The 20,756-nt window shown below is 62.0% G+C and overlaps 3 protein-coding genes and 1 long non-coding RNA gene across 4 annotated transcripts in view; 1 reads left to right on the forward strand and 3 right to left on the reverse strand.

Moving 5' to 3' along the window:
* MUC5AC (mucin 5AC, oligomeric mucus/gel-forming) overlaps nt 1–20,756 on the reverse strand; it is a 90,675-nt gene that overhangs the window by 12,347 nt on the left and 57,572 nt on the right. Inside the window, exons 62-79 of the mRNA XM_040464276.1 lie at nt 10,241–10,489; nt 9,821–10,051; nt 7,228–7,278; nt 6,677–6,727; nt 6,145–6,406; nt 5,905–6,019; nt 5,731–5,821; nt 5,376–5,482; nt 4,369–4,570; nt 3,839–3,964; nt 3,548–3,693; nt 3,339–3,413; nt 2,882–2,992; nt 2,640–2,709; nt 2,102–2,239; nt 1,521–1,685; nt 1,089–1,183; nt 11–116 (exon numbers count right to left, since the gene is read on the reverse strand). Coding sequence (XP_040320210.1) covers nt 11–116; nt 1,089–1,183; nt 1,521–1,685; nt 2,102–2,239; nt 2,640–2,709; nt 2,882–2,992; nt 3,339–3,413; nt 3,548–3,693; nt 3,839–3,964; nt 4,369–4,570; nt 5,376–5,482; nt 5,731–5,821; nt 5,905–6,019; nt 6,145–6,406; nt 6,677–6,727; nt 7,228–7,278; nt 9,821–10,051; nt 10,241–10,489 — 2,391 coding nt within the window. The remainder of the gene's footprint in view (nt 1–10; nt 117–1,088; nt 1,184–1,520; nt 1,686–2,101; nt 2,240–2,639; nt 2,710–2,881; nt 2,993–3,338; nt 3,414–3,547; nt 3,694–3,838; nt 3,965–4,368; nt 4,571–5,375; nt 5,483–5,730; nt 5,822–5,904; nt 6,020–6,144; nt 6,407–6,676; nt 6,728–7,227; nt 7,279–9,820; nt 10,052–10,240; nt 10,490–20,756) is intronic.
* Nucleotides 4,035–5,197, reverse strand: LOC121022766 (SCO-spondin-like). Its single transcript, XM_040464204.1, has one exon. The coding sequence runs from the start codon at nt 4,661–4,663 to the stop codon at nt 4,115–4,117; it is 549 nt and encodes a 182-aa protein (XP_040320138.1). The 5' UTR covers nt 4,664–5,197; the 3' UTR covers nt 4,035–4,114.
* LOC121022767 (mucin-5B-like) lies at nt 5,938–6,524 on the reverse strand. Its single transcript, XM_040464205.1, has one exon. It carries the CDS (start codon nt 6,402–6,404, stop codon nt 6,141–6,143), a length of 264 nt encoding a protein of 87 aa, XP_040320139.1. The 5' UTR covers nt 6,405–6,524; the 3' UTR covers nt 5,938–6,140.
* On the forward strand, nt 7,909–19,611 carry LOC121022770 (uncharacterized). Its single transcript, XR_005787103.1, has 3 exons — nt 7,909–8,659; nt 8,963–9,071; nt 19,128–19,611. It is a non-coding gene; the product is annotated as an uncharacterized LOC121022770 (long non-coding RNA).

Genomic DNA, 20,756 nt, shown 5'->3' on the forward strand with positions numbered 1-20,756 from the left:
TCCCTCCAGCCTCTGAGCAGCACCCCCTTGGCGGCACAGGCGTGCACGTAGGAGGACAGGGCCGCACACAGACAGTCCTCGCTCTTCTGACAGTTACACGTGTCGAACATGCAGTGCTGGGGATGGGGCCATTGGGGACCGTCAGGAACCCCAGCCCACCAAGGCCCCTCCTCTTCCCGTGGATTCTTCCTGGGACCCCTGCCTGGACTGGGAGGCCCACCCCAAGGAGGCCCCTTGGCACAGATGGGCGGAAAGCGGCCCCCAGGAGGGGCACACCGCACGCTAAGCGACTGCAGAGGCCCGGTCAGGGGGCAGCAAGAAGGCGTGAGACCAGGCTATGGTCAGGGTCAGGAGGGAGCACCACAGGACAGGGCCAGGGTCGGCCGCATCCCACGTACGTCACGGGTTGTGCTGCGTGTGGGGGACACAGGTGGGGTGAAGAGGGTGCCATCTGCCCAGGCAGAGGTGGGCCTGGGCTTTCCACCTGGAGATGCTCCTGATGGTGCATTTTAGGGCTTTGAGCTTCTGGGAAAGTGGCCCATGAGCCAAGTGTTGTGAAGGATACGTGGAAACCCTAACCCACGGGGCCTGAGAAAATGAGCTTATTGCAAACAGGGTCTTTGCAGATGTTATTAAGACGAGGTCATGGGGATGGTCCCCGATCCAGCATGACTGGTGTCCTTAAAGAGGAAATTTGGACACAGACACAGGGGAGGGGCCAAGGCCGTGTGACCAGGGAGGCAGAGGTTGGGGTGACATGGTCACAAGCCCAGGGACACCTGGAGCCCCGAGAAGCTGGGAGAGGCAGGAAGGACCTTCTCCGTAGCCTTTGGAGGGAGCGTGGCCCTGCCCACAGCTTGATTTGGGGCTTCAGGCTTCTAGGACCGGAACAGAATCAATATTTCTAGTTTTTGGTGAGCTGGTCCGTGGCCACAAACACCCCGACAGTGATGGTGCTAAAAGCCCCGGGCAGCCCCGGGTAGGACTGACCAACCAGCCCTCCGTGCTGTGAGTGGTCCTCGAGATAGGGGACCACCAAGGGGAGGCTAAGGGGTAGGGGGCGGCTCCAGGTGGAGCAGGGGTCTCACCGAGTGGAAGGGTGCAGGGTTGAGGACAGAGTGACAGGGCGAGAAGGCTCCGGCAGGGTCGGTCAGCAGGGAACACCAGTGCTGGGCGTAGTTCTCTGGGACAAGGGTGCGGGGGGGAGGCTGGCTGGCCGGCACCCACACACCTCCTCCCCCTCGCCCGCCCCCTCAGGCTGCCTGCGCTCCTGCACACGGGCCCTGGGGGGCCCCACGGTCCCCAGAGAGCTCAGCTGGGATTTGGGGCTTGCCCACCGTGCTGAGGGGGCAGGAAGGTGCTCCTCCTCAAGACAGGCTCTGAGCACTCTGGCCTGCCCGATTTCACCCCAGGCCATGCACACCCGGACACCAGGGGTCCCCCAGGGCCTGGTGAGATGGGAGGTCTTGGCTCCCAGCCCAGCCCTCGTAAACGGAGGGCCCCCGGGGGGGTGGGAGTACCGTTCTCCACGCTGAGGGAGCAGGGGTCCTCGAAGCTGTTCTTGACGTTGGGGCAGGCGGCCTGGGTCTTCCAGGTGTTGGCGAAGGCGGCGGCCGTGCCCTCCACCACGCCGCTGAGGGTCCGGAAGTCATCGGCCTGGTTCTGGTTGAAGTTCCCGCACAGGCCTGGGGGCCGGGGCCCAGGGGTGGGCCATTAGCAGGGCGTCCAGCCTGGCCATCCGGGGGGCCTTGCTCCCTGGCTCCTGCTCTCCTCTAGAAACCACCACACGGCGGACCAGCCCCGAACCCCCATCCCAGGAGTGGTTCCAGAGCCATCCGTAGGTGAGCCCCGATGGGGATCAGCCGCTGTGCAAAGCCTGACCTCGTAAGGGCAACACGGCTTGCTCTCCATCCCCCCAAGTGCCCTCCCTAGGGCCACACATCACATTCGGGGTGCCCTCGGCCGGTGCAGGAGTCTCCGCTGTGCCCTGGGAGCAGCCGCCTCCCAACTTTCACCTCCTGCCAGACTCTTCCCGTCCTGCCCGCGGCCTGGAGCTGAGTCCGGGCACCAGCCCCCTCCCGGCCCGTCGGCGGAGCCTCACCGCACATCTGTCCGTGATAGGAGGGGTCCAGCCTGAGGAACACCTGCATGAGGGGCACCAGCTGAACCTGCAGCTGCAGCCCGAGGCCCGTGTGCACCAGGACGAAGAAGGACGTAGGCCTGAAGATGGTGATGTTGGCTGCCGGGGGTGGGGACCGAGTCAGAGTCTGCGTGGGGGCCAGGCCTGGCCAGACGGAGCCCCTTGCTCCTGGGACAGCCAGGAAGCAGGGAGGGTCTCCTAGGGATGGCCTGGGAGGATCCAGGCATCTGGTGGGCCCGCGCCACCGCTCCGGGACCCAGGGGTGGGCGGAGCCCCTCTGCAGGTGGTATTGGCAGTGACCACTCGTGATCCCCGAGAGGCTGCGCCCCAAGTGTGTTCGGCCCCGGTCCCCACGGTAGCCGAGGGGGGAGCGTTGACATCCCACGTGCAGATGAGAAACCAACCATGGGATATTCCGGAACTGCCCCGGGCCACAGAGAACCAGCCTTGGGAGCAGACCACCTGGCTGCAGTGCGGCCGGCTGTCCCAGACCGCGTACCTGCTGACACAGGCAGCCGCGTGTGCACGGAGTTCATGAATACCCCGCCGCTGGCCTGGATCTGGATGATCTGGTGAGAGGAAGCGGCCAGGTCAGCTGGGGGAGGAGCCTGCCCGGCCGGGGAGCACTCCCCAGGGGCCAGCCCAGCAGAGTCAGAGCCCGGAAGGGACCCCTGGCCCCTAACGTCAGACCAAGATCTCCACCCTGTCCCCACCCCCTTTCCCAGCAGGACCCTCACCCACCGTGTCCCCGCCGTTCACGCTGAGCGTCACCATTTTGAGGCAGTTCTCGTTGTCCGTCAGGCCACATTTCCGCAGCTCGGCCAACACAGTGAAGCCGTTGCCTGCACATTTCTGACAGGGCAAGGCCCACCAGGGCGCTGGGGGTCGGCCACTCCCGAGCGCGGGCAGGGAGGGGGCTGCGTGTTCGTGTGTGGCGCCCCTGTTCCCAGGACCGTGCGTGTGGGGTGGAGGCTGGCCCCTGTGGCCACCTCCAGGCAGGCAGCTCATCTCGGGGCCTGGGAGCCCCTTGGCCCCGCGAATGTGAGCCTAGGGGCTTCCCTTTGGGGATGGAACCCCAGGAGGGGACCGGGGGGGGGGGGCTTCACCTACTCTGATGGCCATCACAGGACCCTTCCCAGGGGCAGGGAGGCCTGAAGAGTCCCAGGACAGGCCCAGCAGGTGGGGACTGGGACCGTACCTTGGACAGGACGTAGCTGCAGTCCCCATGCACATCGTAGAGTCTCTCATCGTAGGTGGAGATGTGGGACCCGCCCTGGACGGAGCAGGTGCCAGGGCACGGAAGGTTCTGGCATTGCCACAGCCCCCCAGAGCAGGTGCTGGGAAGGGAGGCCATGAACAGAGGAAGCGTGGTGTGGGGGAGGTAGATCCCCTCCCATGCACCCCCACCAAGGGCAGGGGCAGCCAGGAGGCGTACCAGGAGCTGCAGCTGGTGGTGAAGGAGGCCCCCGGGGCGTAGGTGTGGCCGCCGTGGGTGCATGGACACTGTTCTAGGGGCAGGCAGCCCGTGTGGGTGACGTCATCCAGCACCGTGCCTGCGGGCAGCGGGGGGCAGGGGGTTGTGAGCGGGCTGGGTCGGGTGTTGGCAACACAGTGACTGGAGGCAGCCGGCGGGGGGGAGGGGCGTTGGGGGCAGAGGGCCTGGCTGGGGGACAGTCCCCAAGGGCCAGGAGGACCTGCCTGGGGGGCAGAAGCAGCCATCCACACAGTGGTCCTCGCAGAGCTGGGAGCGCTCTGGGTTGGAGCAGGTGTCCGCGCAGGGCGAGCCGCATTCCCGCTGCTGTGTGTTGAGGGGGCAGGTCCAGGCTGTGGGGGGAGGCAGCGCTTGGGCCCCGGAAAGCCACCCGGGCGTGGGGCAGGCGGCTGCTCCCAACCTTTCCCGTGTCATCAAGGGCTCCCCAAGGTCACAGCTGAGCCGGGGAGCCCCTCGTCTTGGGAGGCTGGGCCTCCCTGCTCCTAACTCCCACTGTCTTCTGGGTGAGGCGGCCCTCCTGTGCCCACCTGGGCTGTACCAAGGCCGGGTCCTCCCTCTGGGCCCCCCACACTCCCTTCTGTCCCCCTGCCCACCCTCTCGCTGTAGGACCCCCCAAATGACTCCACTTGCCCTGGGTCCCCAGCCAGATGCCAGATGTCCTGGCCCTCGCCCCCTCCCCACCGGGACCCAGTGTGGGCGTGGGGCCTGGTGCTGGCCCCGGCCAGGGGGCACTCACGGCAGAGGTCAGGGCCCCTCCAGTTCTGGGGCTGTCCCCCTGCATGGGCACACTGGCGGGAGTACTCGGCGAAGGTGGCACACGGGCAGTCCGGGCAGCGGCACAGATCCTGGGTGCAGGCGGCCACGTACACGGCAGGGTCCACCAGCGTGTTGCACTCCGAGAAGGCCGGGCCCAACAGGGTGCGGTGGCAGATGCCCTCCTGGGGAGCACAAAGGTGTGGCACCCTCCACCCTCGGTGCTTGTGGGGGGTCCAGGCCAGGGGGCCCCTTACCCCCCTTGAGGTCCCTTGCATCTCTCCATCAGTCCGTCCACCCACCCGTCCTTCTCTTTAGCCACGGTGAACTTGCTGGGTGCAGGGCTCAGCTTGGCTCTGGGAGTGACCCGGGACCGTGGACTCCACCCACCCACTCAGGGCTCCAGGCCACATCTGCCCATGGTGTGAGCACCCAGGAAAGGTGCGATGCAAAGAGAAGTAGGAAACAGGGGCACCTGTGTGCCCACTGATGAACCCCTTTTCTTTCCCCAGCACCCCTGCCCCTGCCCCCCAGGCGGCTGGGCCTGGGCTCCACATCCTGACTTGAGGCTCTGAGGGAGCGTCTGTTGGTTTGGGCCTCCTGGAGCTTCCGGGCCGCTTCTACCCGTGGAGGCCTCCCTGCTCCCACGTGGGGCTTCTTCAGCTGGGCTCCTAAGTGCCCACCACGGACCGCCTATGTGTGGACATGTATTCGCATACACGGATGGGCACACGTGTAGCCCACGGCCCGCACACGTAGAACATTCGTTTGGTAGGTGGAAGCTCAGACGGTGTCTCCGCGGTGGAAGCCGTGTCCCCTGGCCCCCCCCCCCCCCCCCGCGGGGGGGGCGGCCCCCCCCCCCCCCCCCCCCCCCCCCAGGGCTTGGAGACCCTCCGCCCAGATGCCTCAGGGCCCAGCCCAGGAAGCCTGAGATGACCATCCCGGGAGAGCAGGGGCTGGGGGCAGGCCGGGCCCCAGAGAGGCGCTCACCCTATCCGTGCAGTTGTTGGCGGGGGAAGGTAGGGGGTCCTGGCATTGCTCTGTGGGCCCATCCAGCTTCTGGAGATTTCCAAACTGGAGAGGGGTCAGCCTGGCGTCTGTGGAGAGATGCTGGGGTCAGGGTGCTGAGGGACCGTGGGGCCAGTGCAGGGGATGGCTGCCTGGGGACCCCTGCCCGTGCCCAGGGCACCTGAAACCTCTCTGGGGCGTCGCTGGCTTGAGTATTGCCCCCACCCCGATTTGCTGTCCACCCAGAGCCTGGGCAAGGCCACCCCAAGGCTGCCCCCTCCAGGCCTCCTCAGGACAAGCCAGCCCTCAGCTTCCTGCTGCCCCAGGGGGCACTCACTATGGGCATAGAACTCGTTGACGGCCCGGAGTCCGTTGAAGTCCCCACACAGACCACACGTCTGGTTGGCGTACTTGGGGTCCAGCTCCAGCTGGGGGCAGAAGAGAGGCAGCTCCAGCCTCTGGGAGGCTGTCCCCAGTTGGGGGGGGGGCGGACAGGTGGGGGCGTCCTCACCAGGGCAGCTTCCTCTCTGTTCCACAGGAAGGTTAGCACCAGCCGGACGTCAACCTTGATGTAGACACTGCTCTCCTCTACCAGGACGCCAGCGCGGCTGTAGGGCAGCTCCTCCCTGGGGTGGAAATTTCTGGTCCTCCCAGGGCCAGGGTGCGCAGCAGGGTGCGGCACCCCCCAGCAGCCCTGAGCCCAGAACCCGCCCCAGAGGCCCGGCCCTTCCCCAGCCCGGACCAGGCTCACCGCTGCCCGTTGATGAGGATCGAGCCGTTGGAGGCCTCCAGCACCAGCCCTTGGGTCTTGAGGATGATGTGGGTGATGGTAGGCCTGGAGCCGGCCAGGCCGCGGCGGACCTGGATGTTGAAGTCCTCGTAGGCGGCCCCGCAGTGCATGGAGAGGACGTAGTTGCACAGGCCCGGGAAGCGGAAGACGTCCCCGTCGAAGGTCTTATAGTGGAAGTCGCCCCAGGTGCTGCACACCCGCCCGTTGTGCGCGGCGTTCATGGCTGTGGGGAGAGCGTGGTGAGGCCCCGGCAGATGCCACAGGCCTCGCCCAGCCACCCACGGGTAGCCTTTTCCGGGTTGGGGACGGGGAGCTCAGAGGGCAGCCAGGAGGGCTGAGAGCCCTGCCCCAGCATCCGGGGTCGGCCCCCACCACTGTCCACAGGGAGCGCTCCCAGCCAGGCCCAAGGCCATGCAGCTGCCCATACCACCCCGGCGTCAGCCCCCAGAGGGGCAAGCCCCCGCCCCATCAGCAGTGGGCAGCATCCACTCACAGCTTATGGTGGGGAAGACGGTGATGGGCGGGATGATGGTCATGCTCCGAGCTGCAGAGTGAGGGCTGGGTTACACTAGAAATGTGGCCAGACAGGGAATGGCCGGGAACATTCCTTCCCGGGACCTCTATCCTCCTCACAGGCCGGCCTGGGGCAGCAGCCGCCCTGACTCAGCCCAGGGAGCCCCAGGACTAGGGCTGTCCCCTCCCGGACCCTCCCATCCACCCAGGACACACTGCTGGCCTGGGCTTTACTGTGTGTGTGTGTGTGTGTGTGCGTGCGCGCGCACACACATGTCCAAGTACATGACCGTGTGTGCACGTGTGTGAGCATCCTGGCCTCTCTGCTCTGTGCCTTAGCTTTCTTTGGCCCGTCCCCTCTGCGATCCCTTCTTGTGGGCAGGTGGGATCCAGGAGGGTCTCTGTGTGACATGTGGCTCCTGTAGAAAGGGGTCTGTCCCCCCCTCCCCTGTCCAGATCCCCGGCCCACCCCGAGCCCAGCCCCTTCTGTTTGCTCGGGAGGCCTCAGCGCCCAGAACCCAGGCCGCATACCGACGTCCACCCTCCGACTGTTCACAGCAGGCTCCGTGCTGCCCTGGGTCTCTGCAGGGAAAGGGGACGGGAGTCAGTGAGAAGCTGGACATTTGCCATCCCTTCCTGGGCAGGCTTCAGGGTGGTGGCCACGTGACAGGGTCTAGCCTCCCCACCACTCTACGTGGTAGCTGTCGTGGCCTCCGCAGGGATGGGGGTTCCCGCGGGGAGCTGCGTCTGGTGGCCTTGCCCTGACTCCCGCTCTCCCCATCTACGAATGCAGAGTGCTGCCTCATCTGGCCGTGACCCGGCAGCTGCTGGCTCAGGGCAGGAGAATGGAATCAGGAAAAGGCGTTGGCCCGTTGACCCTGGCCACCCTAGAAGAGGGTTCGGCCCCATCCCAGGAGTCCCCTGGAGAAGGACAAAGACCAGTTTTGTTGGGGAGAAGGACACACGCAGTCAGGGAGGCTTCTGGGCGTGACTTAGCAGAAACCCAAGACCAGAGTGAGATTCGAGCTAGAACCATCCATCATGGTGGGGGCGGGCCTGGAGGCCTGGGTCCCCGGATGGCTGCCCGGGTGGCCTGTGTGCCCACCGCCTGCAAGCAGGGCTTCCTCCGTCGGCCCGACCACGGCTACGCCCAGGTGCTCGCCCCCAGCGGCCCGGCCCCCACAGCCCCTCGCTGCCTTGGGGGGCCGCGGGGAGCCCTCCCTGGCCCCTCTGCCGGGCTCAGGCTGGGCACCCCTCCGCACGGGCCCTGTACTGCTTCCTTCCGTCTGCCGGGGGTCTGCACACTCGGCCTAACACTGAGCCTTGTCGGGGAGTGGGTGTCGGGCCCCCGACGTCCCCGTGTCCCTGGTGGGGCCAGCGCGGCAAGGGGTCGGGTGAGGCCACCGCCACAGCTTCCTGTCCGTCCTTCCCAACGGGGACCTCGGACGCACGCAAGCCACGGGCACTGGCAGGGCGACGCGCTTTCCTTCGGAAGGCCCCTCCCGCAGCTGCTGCCTCTGTCCACCCCTGCCCCACGGGCCGCGCCCCACAGTCAGAAACCAGGGGTTTTCCCGCAGGTGCAGCGAACCCTGCACCCCCATCCCCGTCCGGGGCCGGTTTCTACGAGAAGTGGCTCCACTCGGGGCCGGTGGCCTCGCGAGACCCGGGCTCCGTTGCCCAGCCAGGAAAATGCCCGCTGCCAACTGCCCCCCCCAACGCCGTGGTCGACAGCGCACCCTCTGACGTGAGCCCCCTCATCTCAGACCTCTTTTGCCTGCCCCTAATGGGATCGGCCCCCCAGAGAGGAGCGGGTGGAGGCTGAGGCGGCTCGCTGGGGAGGCCCAGTGTCCGGGCACCTGGTCTGAGGCCAGCGCGGCCCAGAGGAGCCCGGAGGAGCCGGCTGAGTAGGGGCCCCGGCTGCGCAAACCAGCAGACAGGCACCCGAAGAGCACAGCAGGCTGGGGTATGTGGCCGCCCAGTGGGAGCTGCTGCGGGGAAGGAAGTCCCCACCTCCCAGCCCTGCTGGGAGGCGGCTTGGGGCAGGGGCTCTGGGAGACCAGCACCCCCCCCCCCCCCCGCCCCACCACAGATGGAGAGAGCTCAGGCCGGTGTCCACCTGCCCAGACCCCCGAGCCCGGCTGGGGCCCAGGGAGGAGGCCTTGCGGGAGCAGAGCTCAGGGCCGGGGCCGCGGTGGCCGGGGCTCCAGGCCAGCCCTGCCGGGCGTCACCCAGGCAGCCCCTGAGGCCGTATCTTTCATATTGACAGAAAGTATTAGGGCTGCGGGTGCTTCCCCCTGATGCTGAGAGCCCAGGCCTACGGCAGAGGAGAGGCAGAGGAGAGGCGGGCTGGCGGGCTGGGAAGAGCCTCGCGGCAGGTGAGGTGCGAAGTGTGTGACGTGGGTCCGCGGGCTCATCACCTGTCAGCTGTTCCAACCCTGATTTGAGGAGGGATTTTGGAGCCGCTCCAGGAACTACCCTGACGGCTGTCGCCCTCACAGGGACCTGAGAGGTGCCAGCCTTGGGCCCCTCACCCGGCCCGCACCCCCTGACCCTCTTGGTGGTTTGCCCAGGGGACCCAGCTTCTCCTGGGTGCAGACCGAGAGCCTGGGGCCCCACTGAGGACACACGGGGCGGGGGCCGCCCTGCCCATTTCAGGCAGGAGAAACCCCGGGCAGTGGCCTGCGGAGGCCTGTCTGCGGCAGAGAGGGAGCCAGTCTTCGGTCTTACCTGTCCTCTGCACCAAGAGCAGGGCCACAAGGGCCCAGGCCAACGCCAGGCACCCACTCGGGGCACCCATCCTGGGGGCTGGCACAGCAGCGGGCCGGTGGCAGAGAGGCAGAGGGCCCCGGTGCTCGCTCCCTGGGGGCCCCGGGGCTTATATAGCAAGAAGTCTTGGCCCCAAGCCCAGCTCCTGGGCAACGCAGGGCTCTGTCCTTTCCCCCGAGCCGACCACGTGTGTTTGCTCTTGGGGAGGGGCCGAGGCAGGAAAGAGGCCTGGAGGAGGAAGGATTTGTGGCTGTGGGCCCCAGATTCACAGGACCCCTGCCCCCCTATCCCACCCCACAGCTTCTGAGAATCGGAGAGGGGCTGGCCGCCTGGGCATCCCTGGTCCTGCCTCACTCACGCAGTGGGGAGGTGGTCAGCACGCCCACACACTCAGTCCCCATGTTGAGCCCCCTGGCCCCGGAGCCTGGCTGAGGCTGAGAGACGGGACTGGAGGGGACAAGGCCTCTGCCATCGGGCAGCCTGGGGCACTGGCCCGGGGCGCTGACCGCAGGTCCCTGAGGAGTGGGGAGCGACGTGAGGCTGTCATCGCTGGGGGCCTGGGGCTCCTGCTCAGCTGGGCTGGGGTCAGCTGCATGTGGAGGGTGGGGTCCTGGTCTGCAGAGCTTGGGGGTGGGGGAGACTCATGCCAAGAGACCTTGGCCATGCTCACCAGTGCCCCCTGCACATCTCTGTCACCAAGTTCAGATTTAAGGAGAAACAGAGTGGACACCCCGGCTGGCTCTTGCCCAGCACCTGCCCTGGCATGTCTGACCCTCACCTCGCTCCTGAGGCTGGCTCGGTGACCTGAGGCGGGGTGGCACAAAGGAAGCTATTGTTCTCCAGGTCCCTGACACGCCAGGACCCTCCCCTGAGGGCAGGCTGCGCCCCGGCCGATGCACGCACACGCCGATGTGCCCCTGGAGGGCCCCCAGCAGGGCTGATGGGACACCAGGGGCTGGTGTCTCAACCCCAGTACTGCCCCGACTGGGAGCCACGAAGGCCCCGCTCCCCAGCTGGCGCGGCTGGGCTGCGGGGGCGGGGGGGGGGGTCACACGATAACCTCTCCCCTGGTCGGTGAACGGCTCGCCTGGCACGCAGTCCCCTCTGACTCACACTCCAGGCGTCTTACTCTGGGCATCCTCACCCCAAGCCTGAGTGCATCTGAGTGCCTTGCGGGGCAGCCCCCCGTGGGGAGCACAGGGCCCCTGCGGGTGGGGGCGGCTTCCCCATTGGTTTGGGTGGGGAGCAGCGAGGTGCACCCTGTGTCCTCTGCACCTGCCTTTTCGGGGTTAATTCATAGACGCAGAGCTGCTGGGGGCAGCGGGCAAGCTGTCTTCAAAGCTCTCAACCATGTGCCCGGCCGCCACCCCTCAGCACGGCTGAGCCCCGCTGCCCGGGCTGTGCATGTCTGCAGGCTCGCCTCGGAGGTCCCGGGATCTGCTTTTCATTTGGCTGCTGGCATCTCCAGAGCAGGGCGCACCCCCTGTACCTGCAGGGTGCAGTTTCCTGACATCAGAGCTCCTGCAGTCGGGCCTGGCATGGGGCCCGCTTGTGTGCACGGCCCTGCCAACCTCCGGGGCTCCCGCAGCCTGAACCCTCGTGGCCCGACCCCCTCTGCTCCCCCGAGTCCCCCTCTCAGTCCGTGCCCTGCTGGCACGTCCTCAGCCCCCCACCCCCGACTCAGCTAGCACCCTGCAGCCTTCAGAGGGCCCCCGTGAGCCCCGTGTGGGGCGGTCCTCACCCCCCACACACGTGAGCAACCCGGGCCACCTTGGACTCGGGACCCGAATGTAAATTATTTAGGGCTTCATGTCTGTCATCTCGGAAGGAGGGCTTCATGCGGGCACGGGCCTCAACCACTGTTCACAGCTGGCACACAGTAGGCACTCGGGAAGTGCACCGGACCAGCGAGGCGGAGACCTGGCTGCCGGCGTGGCCCAGATACCGCCCCGGTCCTTCCCCACGAGCACCGTCCTCTGGGCAGAGGCGGGTGGGGATTGAGACATCCCGGATGCAGTGCCTCGGAGCCCAGCCTGTTTGCTCAACCAGTTTACCTGTTCACACTTGAGAGAGCCGAGGACAGAAGACAAGGAAGGGGAGCGGGCTGCCGGGAAGGACAGGCCTCCTGGGGCTCGGGAGGGCTCCCCCAGGGGCCACGCCAGGAGCCTGTCCATCCTCGGGCTCGCAGGGCCTCTCCCCGCCCACGGACCCCACGGGGCCGTGCGGAACCCAGAGGCCGACTGCCCCAGCCCGGCCCCGCAGCCTGGTGCACGTCGCTCGAGGGCTTGGTGGGCACACAGGGGTGTGTGAGCTCACCCCTCCCCAACCGCCCACAGTGCAGACCGAGGACGAGGGCCCCAGGACGCCTCAAGCCTCAGGCATTTACTGAGTCTGGTGGTGTGCCCGGCTCCAGCCGGGGCACCGAGGAGGAGGGTCCAGGAGGATCGGGGCATGGCCCTGGGGAGTCACAGGCATGGCTGGTTCTAGGTCTGCTCAGAGCCCGCCCTGGATTGGCCTGGGAGTGGGGCCTTTTACACCTGCTGCCTCCTGGTCCCCAGACCTCTCTGTGTGGCCACAACGGATGGGAACTGTGGGGGTCCCGGCAGCCCTGGTCTACACCCCATAGCTAAGGGGCCCAGTGCTGTGACTAACAGGCTAGAACCTGACAGCCCTAGGCTGGGTGATCCAGGTGGGGAGCGGGCCCAGGCCGGGAAGCACCCCAGACCCCACACGTGGGTGACAAGCCACTCTCTCCTGGGCCTTGGGATGGCTGGGCCTTGTCCCTGCTCCCAGTGCACTCAGGGTATTTCCAGCGAGACTCAGGGTGTCAGCCTGCTCCAGAAAGAGCAGGTGGAGGACGCGTTGGGCCACCACGGCCCCCCAGACCTCCAGCTCGTCCATCGACAGACATTACCGAGCTCCCCGGCCCCGGGCTGGGCATTTGGGATACAGAGAGGTGGCCATGACTGCCCAGCTGGTGACTGGTTGATGGTCAGGAGGGCAAGTCACAGCATTGGGGGTGGGGGGGTGGCTGTGGGGGGATGGGCATCCTGGTCCCTGGAGCCACCCCCACTGTGAGAAGGACCGCGCCCCTTCCTCCCACCCTGTCCTGGGGGGAGACTACGAGCCCTCAACCTCTCCTCTTGCTTTTTCCTGGTCTTCACAGAGATGGCTTTCCTTGCCCGTGTCCTCCCTCCCTCCCTCCCTCCCTCCTTCCCTCCTTCCTTCCTTTCTTCTAGCAAATTCTGAGCCCCAGGGTGGTACTGCCCTGGGCACTGGGGATTCCTCTGGGACAAAAAGAACAGCACACAGGACCACGTGGGGCAGTCATAGGGGCCTTGGAGGGGCCAAGAGAGAGTGACAGCTCTGTGTGGGGCGGGGCGCAGCCGTCCCCACCCCCCTCTCCATCACCTTTGGTCTTTCCTGTAAGAGACTCTGTCCGTCACGCAACTCCCACCCCACCACCCTGGCCCCTGGCGCCCGCTGTCTGCTCTCTGTCTTGGATGTGGCGATTCAGGGCCCAAGTGAGTGCGATCTGCACTATTTATCCTTCTGGGTCTGGCTCGTTTGCTGAGCTTCGTGTCTGCAAGGCTCCGCGTGCTGGCAGGTGTCAGAGTCCCCTACCTTTTTAAAGCCCCATAACATCCCACCATTTGAATACGTCGCGTTTTCTTACGCGGTCACCTGTGGATGGACGTGGGGCTACCTTCTGACTGCCGTGAATGCGGGTCGAGTCCTTGCTTCCGGCTCCTTTGGGGGAGAGCCTGGGAGCGGCCTTGCGAGCCACATCATCATTCTGTTTAACTCTGTAAGGAATCGCCAAACTACGTAATAACTACAGCCTTCCGCTATCCCCACCAACAGTGCACAAGGAAGGCTCTCTCCTGGGGTGCAGACTGCCGACAAGGGGTCAGGGGGCTCCGTGGGGGCTCTCCCACCACGACGACGGCACGGCCCCCCTTCCTGCGGGCCCCACCCGCGTGACCCAGCCACCTGCTGACACCGTCACCTCTTGGGGTTAGGACTTCAACACGTGGACTTGGGGGGGCGCACGTGCAGACCGCAGGAAGCTCGAACAGGTTTTCGGTGGAGTTCAGAGTTTTCTATGTGTACGATCATGTCATCTGTGACCAGGGATAGTTTGTCTTTTCCCCTTTCAATCCAGGCCCCTTGTGTTTCTCTTTCTTGCCTGGTGGCCCTGGCCAGAGCCTCCGGGGCTCTGCTGAGCGGGAGTGGTAAGGGCCGACATCTCTGCCCCCGATCCGAGAGGCAAAGCTCTCGTCTTTCGCCACCGGGAAGGACGTGAGCCAGGCGCTTGCCGTATGTCCCCTTTACCGTGACATAGTTGTCGTCTAATCCTGCGTGGTTGAGCGTGTTTATTCTGAAAGGGTCTTGAATTCTGGCAAATTCTTTTTCTGCATCAATCGAGATGATCATGTGCCCCCCCCCATTCCATGAATGGGGTGACTGGCTGATTTGTGGAAGCCGGACCGTTCTGGCATCCAGGGAATAAACCCCACCTGGTCATAGTGTCTAACTCTCTAACACGCATCTCAGTTGCTTTGCTAGTGTTTTATTGAGGATCGTTTGCACCAGTATTCGTGACAGACACCAGCCTGTGGTGTTGTTTTCCTTCCTTTCTTCTTCTGTCTTTGTCTGGCTTTGGTGTCAGGGGAACGATGGCCCCACGGTGCCGTCCGAGCTGTCCCCCCTCTGCAGTTTTCCGGAAGAGTCTGAGAAGTATTGGTGTTAGTTCTTCTGTAAGTACCTGGTGGCCTCCCCCGTGAGGCCTTCTTGTCCTGAGACTCTCTTGGCGGGGAGGGACGCGATTACTGACTCACGCTCCCCGCTGACCACAGGTCCCCGTATTTTATGGGTCTGTTTTGTTAGATCGTGCGTTTCTAGGACTTGGTCCTTCTCTTCCAGTTTATCAAATGCAACCAAAATTGCTCATGGCATTCTTCACGATCGAATTTGTGTCTGTAAAACCAATAGTAACGCCCCTTCCACCTTCGGTTTTAGCCATTCGCGGCTTCCCACTCGTTCTCCGTCCACCCAGCTCGCGGTCTGTCCGCTGGTCTTTTCAGACCAGACTTTTGGTTTCGCTGGTTTGCTCTGCTGCCTCTGCCTCATTTATCCCTGCTCAAACCGTTATCGCTGCCTTCCCTCCGCGAGCTCCCTCCTGTTTCTGGGGCCGTGAGGTGTGCACTCGGTAATGGACCTGGGGTCTTCCCCGTCCGGCGTCACACCTGGGCACGTCCCCCTTGGCGCCCCCTCGCCGAGACTCACAGTCTGGCCTGTTGTGTTTCCGTGTTCATTGATCTCCCCGTGCCCCCTGATCTCTCCTTTCACCCGCTGGTTGCTTGAGACCGTGTTAACTTGCACGTATTTGTGAACGTTACACTTTTCTCCCATTACCGGTCCGTAGCTTAGCCCCTTTGTAGTCGGGAAAAAAGAGCCCGCATGATTGTAATATTTTTGAATGTATTAAAACCTGTTTGGAGCATCAGGTACAGTTTAGGCGGGAGGACGTTCTGTGTGAACTGGGGGCACACGTGTCTTCGGCCCTAGCAAGTGTCCGCGTGTGGGGCAGGGGGTTCATAGTGGGTGCCAGTTCCGTTTCCTTCTTAGCCCTCCGCCTGGCTCTTCTGCCGTCCCGGGAGCGCAGGGCGGGAGCCTCCGACTGTCACCTGGGCCTCTCCGCCTCTCTGCGCGTGGTTGCATCCGTGAGGTTTGGTTTGCAATTGCGGCATTTTCTCGCTGAATTGACTCTTTACCCATAATACCCTTCTCCGACTCTTCTAACCGTTTGGAATTTAAAGTCTAGTTTATGAGGTGCTGATGCGGCCGCCTTAGCTCTCTCCTGGTTACCATTTGCACGGAAGATATTTTTCTAAGCTTTTCACACGTAACCTGTCTGTAACCTTAGCTCTAACGCAAGTGTCTTACAGACAGCGTGTCGTTGGGTTGTGGTTCTTATTTACTTTTATTTTTGTTTTGTTTTATTTGATTTTTAAGTAATCTCTACACCCAACGTGGGGCTTGAACTCAGGACCCCGAGATCAAGACCTGTGTGCTTTACCGACTGGCCCAGCCAGGTGCCCTTGGATTGTGTTTTTCTTTCTTTGTTTTTTTTTTAAATTTATTTATTTGTTAATTTACATCCAAATTAGTTAGCATATAGTGCAACAAAGATTTCAGGAGTAGGTTCCTTAGTGCCCCTGACCCCTTTAGCCCATCCCCCCTCCCACCACCCCTCCCATAACCCTCAGTTTGTTCTCCATATTTAGGAGTCTCTTCTGTTTTGTCCCCTCCCTGTTTTTATATTATTTTTGCTTCCCTTCACTTATGTTCATCTGTTTTGTCTCTTAAAGTCCTCATATGAGTGAAGTCATATGATATTTGTCTTTCTCGGCCTAATTTCGTTTAGCATAATACCGTCTAGTTCCGTCCACGTAGTTGCAAATGGCAAGATTTCATTCTTTTTGATTACCGAGTAATACTCCCTTGTATGTATATACATCTTCTTTATCCATTCATCTGTCGATGGACGTTTGGGCTCTTTCCATACTTTGGCTATTGTTGATAGCACTGCTATAAACATGGGGGTGCCTGTGTCCCTTTGAAACAGCACATCTCTATCCCTTGGATAAATACCTAGTAGTGAAATCGCTGGGTCGTAGGGTAGTTCTATTTTTAGTTTTTTGAGGAGCCTCCATGCTGTTTTCCAGAGTGGCTGCACCAGCTGGCATTCCTAACTATTTAATTTTTTTAATGTTTATTTATCTTTGAGAGAAAGGGAGAGAGAGAGAGAGACGGAGAGGGAGGGAGAGAGAGAGACAGAGAGAGAGAGAGAGAGAGACAGAGAGAGAGGAGACACAGAATCGGAAGCAGGCTCCAGGTTCCGAGCTGTCAGCACAGAGCCCGACGCAGGGCTCGAACCCACAAACTGTGAGTTTGTGACCTGAGCCAAAGTCAGATGCTTCACCAACGGAGCCACCAGGTGCCCCTAGCGGGGGTTTCATAAATCAACCCTGATTAAATCAACCTGTGCACATGTGCAGTGAGTACTGACAACGACAGACTTTCCTCCTCCACCGGCTTACTGTTCGCCTCCTGTGCGTCTTCTGGTTCTTTGTTTCCCCCGTGACTGCCTTCTTTTGTGCTTCGTTGGTTTTCTGTAGTGATGGCTTTTGATTCCCTTCTCATTTCCTTTGGTGTCTATTCCATGGGCGTCTTTGTGCTGCTCGTGGGGCCACCCAACCCCCCAGGCTTCCGTAGCCCACGTGGGCCTGCTGCCGACCGAGCTTCCGGTATACACGCTCCTTGTGCTGCTGTGGTGACAAGTCACGGCTGCTACCGTGGACGCCCAGCAACACGGATTTGTGGTTTTCATGCATTTGTCTTTTAAATCCCGTAGAAAATTAAAAGTGGAGGGGCAAACAGAAATTATAGTAACGTTGACTTCTATATTTGCCCACATGCTTAGCTGTACAGGAGACCTTCACTCCCTCGTACAGCTTTGGTTTACCGTCTGGTGTCCCTCACTGCAGCCCGAGGGGCTCCTTTCCGTACTCCTTGTAAAGCAGGTCTTGTAATAAGGCTCTCCCTCAGCTTCTGTTTCTCTGGAAATGTCTTAATCTCTCCCTCGTTTTCGAAGGACAGCAGCTCTCCCAGAGAGAATTCGTGGCTGGCTGCTGTTTCTTCCAGGACTTTCACATCTACCATCCACTCCCTTCTGTCTCCTGAGATTTCTGGTGGGAAGTCGGCCGACAGTCTCTCGGTGGAGAGAACATGCACGTGCCAAGATGCTTTTGTCCGGTCCTCCCAGGGTCGTCTCTCCGTCTCTCAGCGGTCTGATTACGATGTGTGTCGGTGTCGATGTCTCGGAGTTGATCCTACTTGGAGATTGTCGTGCTTCTTGGAAGTTTTCACTTTTATTCCTTCCAACATTTCTGCCCCTTTCTCTTCTCTCCTGGGTCACTCACCGTGCGTATGTCAGCCCAGGGCCCCTCCTGCACGCGCACTTCTCACTCTTTCCTTCTAGCAAATTCCTCACTTCAGTTGTTGTACGTTTCAGCTCCAGAATTCCTGTCTGGTTTCTTAATAACGGTTTTTATCTCTTTGTCGACATTCTCATTCTGGGCGCGCATCGGTTTCCCGATTGCCTTTTGTTTCCCATCTGGGGTCCCCTTTGCCCTCCGAGCACACCTAACGCGGCTGTTCCAAAGTCTTTGTCCAGTAAATCTTCCTCAGGGATGATTTTGTTCCTTTTAATGGCCATGTCTTCTTTGTGAGCCTTGTGATTTTCGTTGAAAACTGGGGACGTGACTATTATAATTATGGTAGCTCTGGAAATTAGAACCTCCGCCTTCTCCAGTGTTTGCTGGGTTTTTTTCTCTGCCTTTTCTTCTCCTCTCTTGTCTTTTCCTCCTTCCTTATTTCCTTGCTTCCTTTCATTGTTGTTGAAGGCTGTCCCGTCCATTTGTTTTGAGACTTGTCCAAACATTTTTACAAAGACTGTTCCTTGCCTGGTGTGATCACTGAAGTCTCTGCTCCTTTAGTTCGTGTTCAGCTCATGCTCTGGTAGAGTTTTCTCAACTATCTCGAGCTTCTGCAGTCTTACAGCCTGGCTCTGTGCTGGGACGGGTCTTCAGCACTCGGGCAGGCTTGCTCTGAGCCCGGGGCTCTCGCCCGAACAAGGATGTGGCTTTCCAAACTCCCATTTGCACATAGCTGCTTTCACGTCCTGATTTCCCGAAGAGCCCCACTTGAATCGGTGCAGGCTGAAGGTGGACCACTGCGTGTCTCCACCTGTGACCTCTTGCTCCAGGAATCTGTGGGTCTGTGGTCACCTAGAGGCTTACAAGAGCTGCGCCCACTGCTTTGGCCACCCAGGTCCCAAGTTAAGCAAAACGGAGACGAGCACCTTGTGTCAGCCCTTCAGGTACCCACCAGACAGGTTAGAACAGACGTACACAATAATTTGCAGACAAGGCATTCTCTGCTCCTTCTAGTTTTGGGGGAGGAATAATGGGAAACTGGGCTGCCAGGCCAAGGCCAAAACTGCCACTGCACTGGGGTGGAGGTGGGGCAAGGATGGGAAAAAATGCCCCGAAGGTTTCCTATCATTTTGAAGACGGCCCTTTCTTGATGGGACACTAGCTTGGTTTCTGCACTCCTCTGACGGTCTCGAGCTGTGGCAAAGTTGGCTCACCTCGTCCTTGTTTGTGCCAGTGTGTCCGCGGGGAACGGAAGCTTAGAGCTTCCCAGCCCCCTCTTTTCCTGATGGGTTTATATTTTTAAATAGATTCACGCCGCAAATAGAAGTTCATGAGCTTTTACTGATATAGATGAATCAAGGAAAGATAGACAAAGGGGAAAGAAGAGGAAGGTCTCCCCGCATCGGAATGCCAACTAAGGAGAGCGGGAGGGATTAGAGAGGCGGGCTGGCGCCCAGCTCTCTACGGGCCCCCCAGCTCCGCCCATCAGACCCCTCCCAGTTCCGGGGAACATGGGTGGCTTGCAGTGGAGAGACCTGGCCCACGCACCCTGAGCCCAGTGACGCAGGTGGACATCCATCCCGGCGATGGTTCTGCCCGACGCGGGGTGCCTCCAGAAGCCACGCCCCGAGGGCACAGCTTTACTGATATTTTCCATCCTAGGGGGAGGGAGCTGCACACGGACCCGGATTTGGGGGTGCCGTCCGACATAACCAGCCTGCACCCCTCGAAAAGGCCATGGTCAAGGAACACAGAGAAAGGCTGAGGACCTGTGGTCCCGGATCGAATCCTGGAGAATGTGCGGCCATGACGACCATGACCGGCTCAAGACCGCAGAGGGCCCTGGTTTAGAGGGCGTGGCATGCCCCTGCTGGCTCTGCTGAGGGCGACCCCTGGCCTGTCTCTAGGAGACACCCACCCACCTATGGAGGGGCGGAGGCCATGCTTCTCAAACCCATGTGGCTTAGAAAACACACGTGGATACAGACGGTGGGCAAGTGCACGCACACACGAGAGGAAACAGCAAAGCCGAGAGACTGAGGTGCAGACGTCCGTGAATCCGGATAAAGGCAGACAGGAGCTCTTTCTGCTCTCTGTACCCATAAACTTGAAACCACATCAAAATAAAATGTTCTCCAGAAAGCTCCTTTCTGAGCAGCAGAGGGGAAGGGAAGCAGTGGGGGAGGAGGAAACGGGACAGCGGAGGGGCAGCCACTGCATCTCAAGGGCAGAGCCAGCCCAAGGAGGCAGGCGTCAGATGTGCGTGCACGGGCCCTCGGTTCCGGGGGCCCTGCCTTGCGGCAGGTCCCGGTACAGGTGCCTCCCCCTCCCCACCTTCCCTCTCCCTTCTCCTTGCCTGCAGCCCTGGATGGGAGAGAGAAGAAGCAGCAGGGAGATTTTGGAACCCGCTGAGGTGGGGGCGGGGGCAGGCTTGGCCCAGCGTGGCCCCAGCGCGGGCAGGGCAGGTGTGGACAGAAGAGAAGGTCAGAGGCAAGCCACGGAGCCTGGTTTGCTCAGGATTAACACAGCAGAAGGGGCCCCAGTGTCCCAGTGGAAGGCAGAGATTAGCAAGTGTCGACCAGCAAACAGACCCTCCCTTCCCTCCAGGAACCCCAGTGTTGACTCACAGCCACAAGATTGGCAGAGGGGCCCAGATGCAGCCCACACAGCCTGGGGCCATGTCCCCCGTGACGTGCGTGACGTGCGGAGAGAGGCGTCAGTCTGGGTGACCGGGGCGGCCGGGCATCCACACCCAGGCCCTCCCGCTGACCGGGCCCCCCTCCGCCCACCCCACCAGCGGCAGAGACCCAGCAGTGACGAGTAGCCAGGAGAGGCGACTGGGGGTGTGTCCAGCCTTGTCCTGGCTCAGGCCCCAGCACTGGAGAGGCTGGGTGGCAGAGCACAACCCCTCTCTGAGATCCATCCCTCTTAGAGGGTGCCGCTCCCAGAACGGTCCAGAAGCCCCCGGCTTCCCCCGGTTGCATTTTCCTGGGGAGGCCATCAGGGGTCATTCCTGGGTGTCTTCTCGCTTGGGTTCTGTGTCCCCCCGCTGCATCCTGACGTACAGGACACAGCTGACTATCGGTAAGTAGGTCACACTAGGGGTGACCGTCCAGGCTGCTCCTGGGGACACGAGACTACATCCCAGTGCTTGGGCCATGAGACCACAGGCTGGAGTTAGAACTGCCCCCAGGTCGGTGGTCGGTGAACTTAACTCTGAACTGTGAACCTGGCTCCTGGCGGGGGCAGGGGTTGGTGGGGTGGGGAGGCAGGTGCACAGGAAGGCCCCCG

The sequence above is a fragment of the Herpailurus yagouaroundi genome, unplaced genomic scaffold, assembly GCF_014898765.1.
Source record: "Herpailurus yagouaroundi ecotype Mexico unplaced genomic scaffold, PumYag 438, whole genome shotgun sequence".
Taxonomy (NCBI): domain Eukaryota; kingdom Metazoa; phylum Chordata; class Mammalia; order Carnivora; family Felidae; genus Herpailurus; species Herpailurus yagouaroundi.